Source organism: Quercus robur, chromosome 6, assembly GCF_932294415.1.
Source record: "Quercus robur chromosome 6, dhQueRobu3.1, whole genome shotgun sequence".
NCBI classification, from domain to species: domain Eukaryota; kingdom Viridiplantae; phylum Streptophyta; class Magnoliopsida; order Fagales; family Fagaceae; genus Quercus; species Quercus robur.
The window spans coordinates 19908300-19912939 of record NC_065539.1 but is presented as its reverse complement, the minus strand read 5'-3'; the positions used below and the strand labels follow the sequence as shown (position 1 = coordinate 19912939).

Here is a 4640-nt window from a genome sequence, read left to right as displayed (position 1 = left end):
AGATAAATGCGGTTGACTTTCAAGTATTATTGAGGATCGTTTTCGCGTCTTACATTTTGCCACGAAACGTAGCATTAAAAACGATACGCTATTCACTACTAGCCATAACATAACACCAAAAAATCTAGCATGAAAGTTTCTCAAAAAAAAAAAAAAAAAAATCTAGTATGAAAGAAAGAAAAGAAAAGAAAAAAACTCAATTTATAACGTTGAAAAGAAAGAAGAAGAAGAAAACTAAAGACGCTAATATACGTTTCTGTTTTCAACTTTTCAACATTCCATGCACATAAAAGTTTCTTTTGATTATCTTTATTTGAGTGTTAAAGAAAAATATACAGTAAAAGAAAGACAAAAAGACAAGAAAGATAAAAATACAATACAAATTTCCATATGAACCAAATGAAAAAGAGAGTCTTATCTACAGAGTAGACGAATTGAAGGCCTCTCAAATTTCATCTCTTCTCAGTTATTTTTTCTTGGTTCTTCCCAAATATGATAAAAACAAAGAAAGATTTGGAAAAGAAATAAAAACCATGCAATTCAGCTGTGACCGTTCTTTAAATTTTCCCTATTATTATGAATATAATCTCCAAAGACTTCAAACCGGCATGCACTCGGTTGTTGTTTTTTTCTCAAAGCGGACACACCACGCGTTTAGTGGGTACCGCGACGAGTCGAATCGCTCTAGGTGCAGTGAGTCCAAACACGTCATTCATGTCCATCTCACTCGGTTTCATCCCATCAGGCAATTCCCACGTGAAGCAGTGAAGAAGGTGAGCCACACACAAGTCAAGCGCGTAGAGTCCGAGTTGCATACCCGGGCATGACCTCCGACCCGACCCGAATGGAATAAACTCGAAGTTGCTCCCTTTGTAATCAGGCACACCTTCTTGTAAAAACCTTGAGGGCTTGAAAGTTTCAGCGTCTTCCCATGACTTACTGTCTCTGCCAATAGCCCACGCGTTGATCATCACGCGTGACTTTGCCGGAATGTAGTAACCTGCCACCTCAGCATCCTCGGCGGTCTCGTGGAGGAGCAGTGGAATTGGTGGGTGGAGACGCAGTGTTTCTTTGAGACAACATTTAAGGTACTTCAGCTTGTCGAAGTCACTCTCTTCCACTCTTCTATCCAAACCCACCACGTCTGCTAGTTCTTCTTGGACCTTCTTTAGATCCTCTGGGCTTTTCATCAGCTCCGCCATGGCCCACTCAATTGCCGACGCCACCGTCTCTGTCCCACCAAACATCACGTCCTACAAACCAATGCATACAAGGTTATTAATGTAACTCACACACGCTATTGATAATGTCATGTGAGCTAATTTTTTAGTCGCGTTAAGTGTGATGTAATCTTTGTTAAGGATATAGCTAGTCAGCAGTGGTCCTTTGATTTAAAATATTATAATAGCTAAAGCTAATTGATTGATTTGCAGGTTGTTGTTAAGGTTAAGCATTAGCAAGTTGAGACGATGATGGTTAACTTGTTTGGCATGATTATACGAGTATGACTATTTTTTTAAGCATAAGATTTTGTACTTGCACGAATAAAAGTGTGTATACAAAGAGAAAGAAAATCAAATTTGGACTTATTTCATCTTTGAACCATTTGTCCCTTTCTAAAATTTCGTAGAAGTGCTATATACTATTTAATTTTTAAAAACACATCAATCTTTCTCGTATCCTATTTCATAATCATTATATCAACAAGTTCAGTTTCAAAAAAAAAATCATTATATCAACTTCATTTTTTTTGACTACTTAACATGTCCTCATGCTTACGACTATGTGAGATCATAATTATGCCATTCCATGCTATATATTATTTTATTAAAAGCGTAAAGGGGTATGCGTATAGAAAACGTATTTTACCACGTCCCTTTTTGCACTCCAAATATGAAACAATAAGTAAACTCGGTATATAATTTTTATATAAAAACAAATATGTCACGTTAACAAGTTATATTGGCTAATTCTTTCTTTAAAAAAAAGTTATATAAGCTAATCATTAACGTTACTTTTATTATGCTCAAATTCAAATATATTGTCTCAATGACTATAAAAATGACAAAATTTAACTATAAAATTGGTTGCAACCTAAAACTACAACCTTACTCAACATTATTAACATTACTATATATTTTGAAAATCTAACTGTTGGATTTTATATTCTTTACGCTCTTAATACATATGTCAAATTTTGTGACAATCAGATATTATTTATTATATAAAATTATATTTTATACATAATTTAAAATTAAAAAAACTTGCAATTTAAACAATTTATTGATGATGTAACTATTGATATTTAATTTTCTAAAAATTTTGCAAACATAGAGGATATAAGAAGAAAATGTAATTTAATAGTAGATTTGTCAAAATTCACTTCCAATAAAAAAAATATTGAATAAGGTTGCAGCCTTAGGCTACAAACCAATTTTTTAACTAAACTTTATCCTCAAAAAAATAGTCAACAAAAAAAAAAAATTTATGTTTTTCTAAGTATTTTGATCAAGATAATATTCTTTTATTCCCAATTTTTTTTGATTCTTTTATTCTATTTTGGGACGTTTCAAAATTTTTTACTCCAATTAATACCCTTCTTTTAACTAGAGTTTAAATTATGAGGAGTAATTAAAAAAAATTATACCTTTATAACTAATTATACGATATTTATTAAAAGTTGGATTTTCTAAACTAACGAAGTTTGTTATGAGTAATTTTTCTTACCATGATGATGGCTTTGATGTTATCTCTAGTGAGTTTAATGGAGTCATCGGACTCATTAACTTTAGCTTCCTCGCTGTAAAAAGCTAGTAATTCATCCACCATATCAGTGTCACCTTCAACGTCGCCATGATTCTTCTTCTTGTTTATGTGATCATCGATGATGTGGTCGATGAACCCGTCGAGTGACCGACGAGCCTTTTCGAGCCTGGTGTTGAGTCCTTGGGGATCAGCCCAGCCAAGCCAAGGAATAAAATCAGCAATATTGAAAGCTCCAAACAACTTGGAGAACTCTTGCAATATCGTAATGAACTCGTCTTGTCCATCGTGTGACAGCGACCCAAACGCGGCCCTGTATATGATATTCCTCGTCAGTGAAAACACAAGCTCGCCTACGTTCACAGCTTTGCCAGTGTTGGCCACCACGTCTCTCACGGTCGAGTCCACCTCGTCTCGAACAGACTCCCATGACTCAGCCCTTTTGCGACTGAACAGTTTCATGACACAAAGCTTACGCATCTGGCGCCAGAAGGGTCCGTAGTGAGCAAAAGCCATGTCAGCTCGATCATAAGTAAGGTAGCTGATGGCTATGGTGGCTGGTCGATTTGAAAAGATGTTGTCTTGAACTTGAAGGACCTGTCGAGCCACATCAGGGCTCGACACAGCTACCATGTGTAAGTACCCAATACGGAGGTGAAAAATACCACCAAATTGCTTAGCCAATTTGGCCAGTCCTCGATGAGTTAATTGATCCATCAAAGACATGTTACCGATAATCGGTAACCCTTTAGGTCCTGGTGGATATGGCAACCTTCGACGAGTTCGAAATACTAGACCCAATAAGAATAGTAAAGGAATGGTGAATAAAAGTGTCATAGGCAAAGGTTGTAAGGCTTGTAGAAGAGAATCCATTTTTTGTTTTTTGAGGGGGATAAGATTGCAACTCTAAATGTTGCTAAGTTGGAGAAGATAGTATGGGGTCTTATATAGTAGTTCGGTTCTTTTTTTTTTTTTTTTTTTTTTGGGGGGGGGGGGGGTGGGTACGCACTGTTGAATGATTTGGTCACGCTATTAGTTTTTAGAGATTCCTAGTAGTTTTCGTATATATATAAAAAAAAAAAAAAAGGTTTAGTAGTTTTATATTTGTTGTTTTGATTGATATGTTTTAGAACGAAGATGTAATCAATTCAAATAAATTAAGGTAAACACTAGGACCATTTAGTAAACGAAGAACGGGGATTTTCACACCACCGACTGGGCTTGGAGTCTTGTAGAGGTTATTTTATTTTATTTTATAAATTGTCTTCTTGAGTATACATGTAACATGTTTAGGCACATATACACGTCTATTTCAAATGAAATACCAGTGTATAATACTATAATGTTATCATTGTTATGTTATTTAAACTAATGCGATATTAGATCATTTTTAGATTTATATAGTAACTTTTAATTAAAATCAGAAAATGGATATTTTTTTTTTAGAGTTTCAACTTATGGTGTCCGCTTTTAATGATAACTCTTTATCATCAGACCAAAACACTAATCAGTTTTTTGGTGTAGGTGGGGATTGAACTCCAGATCTCTTATACAATCATTAGAGATTTTACTAGTTGAGTTAATTAGAACCCACTAAAATGAATATATTTAAAATGCAGATGAAATATACAATTTTTTTTTTCTTTTGGATAGAGTGATGTACAAGTAAATTTTTGGATATACTTATTCTATGGAATTAATCCCAACGATACTAAATTTTAAGAATTAATACCTACCTAATTTTTTTTATTAGAATTACTACCTCAAACTTGAGAAAAATAAGATAATGACTTCCGTGGAAAAACATTAAGGAAATTAATTCTGAAAGCTTAGAATGTCGGTTTAAATTGAATTATATAGCTCAACTAATTAAGTAA

At 34.0% G+C, this 4640-nt stretch overlaps 1 protein-coding gene across 1 annotated transcript; it reads right to left on the bottom strand.

The window, feature by feature from the left end:
- Positions 1–281: 281 nt before the first annotated feature.
- LOC126733158 (cytochrome P450 84A1-like) lies at positions 282–3699 on the bottom strand. The gene is made up of 2 exons (XM_050436347.1): positions 2728–3699; positions 282–1253 (listed from the first exon to the last, which is right to left on the bottom strand). The coding sequence occupies exons 1-2, from the start codon at positions 3634–3636 to the stop codon at positions 633–635; spliced, it is 1530 nt and encodes a 509-aa protein (XP_050292304.1). The 5' UTR covers positions 3637–3699; the 3' UTR covers positions 282–632.
- Positions 3700–4640: the final 941 nt, after the last annotated feature.

Coding starts and splice junctions, on each gene's coding strand:
- LOC126733158 (XM_050436347.1), bottom strand. CDS start 3,636: ATGGATTCTCTTCTACAAGCCTTACAACCTTTGCCTATGACACTTTTA. Junction 1,254..2,727: donor ACATCAAAGCCATCATCATG/GTAAGAAAAATT, acceptor ATTGGTTTGTAG/GACGTGATGTTTGGTGGGAC.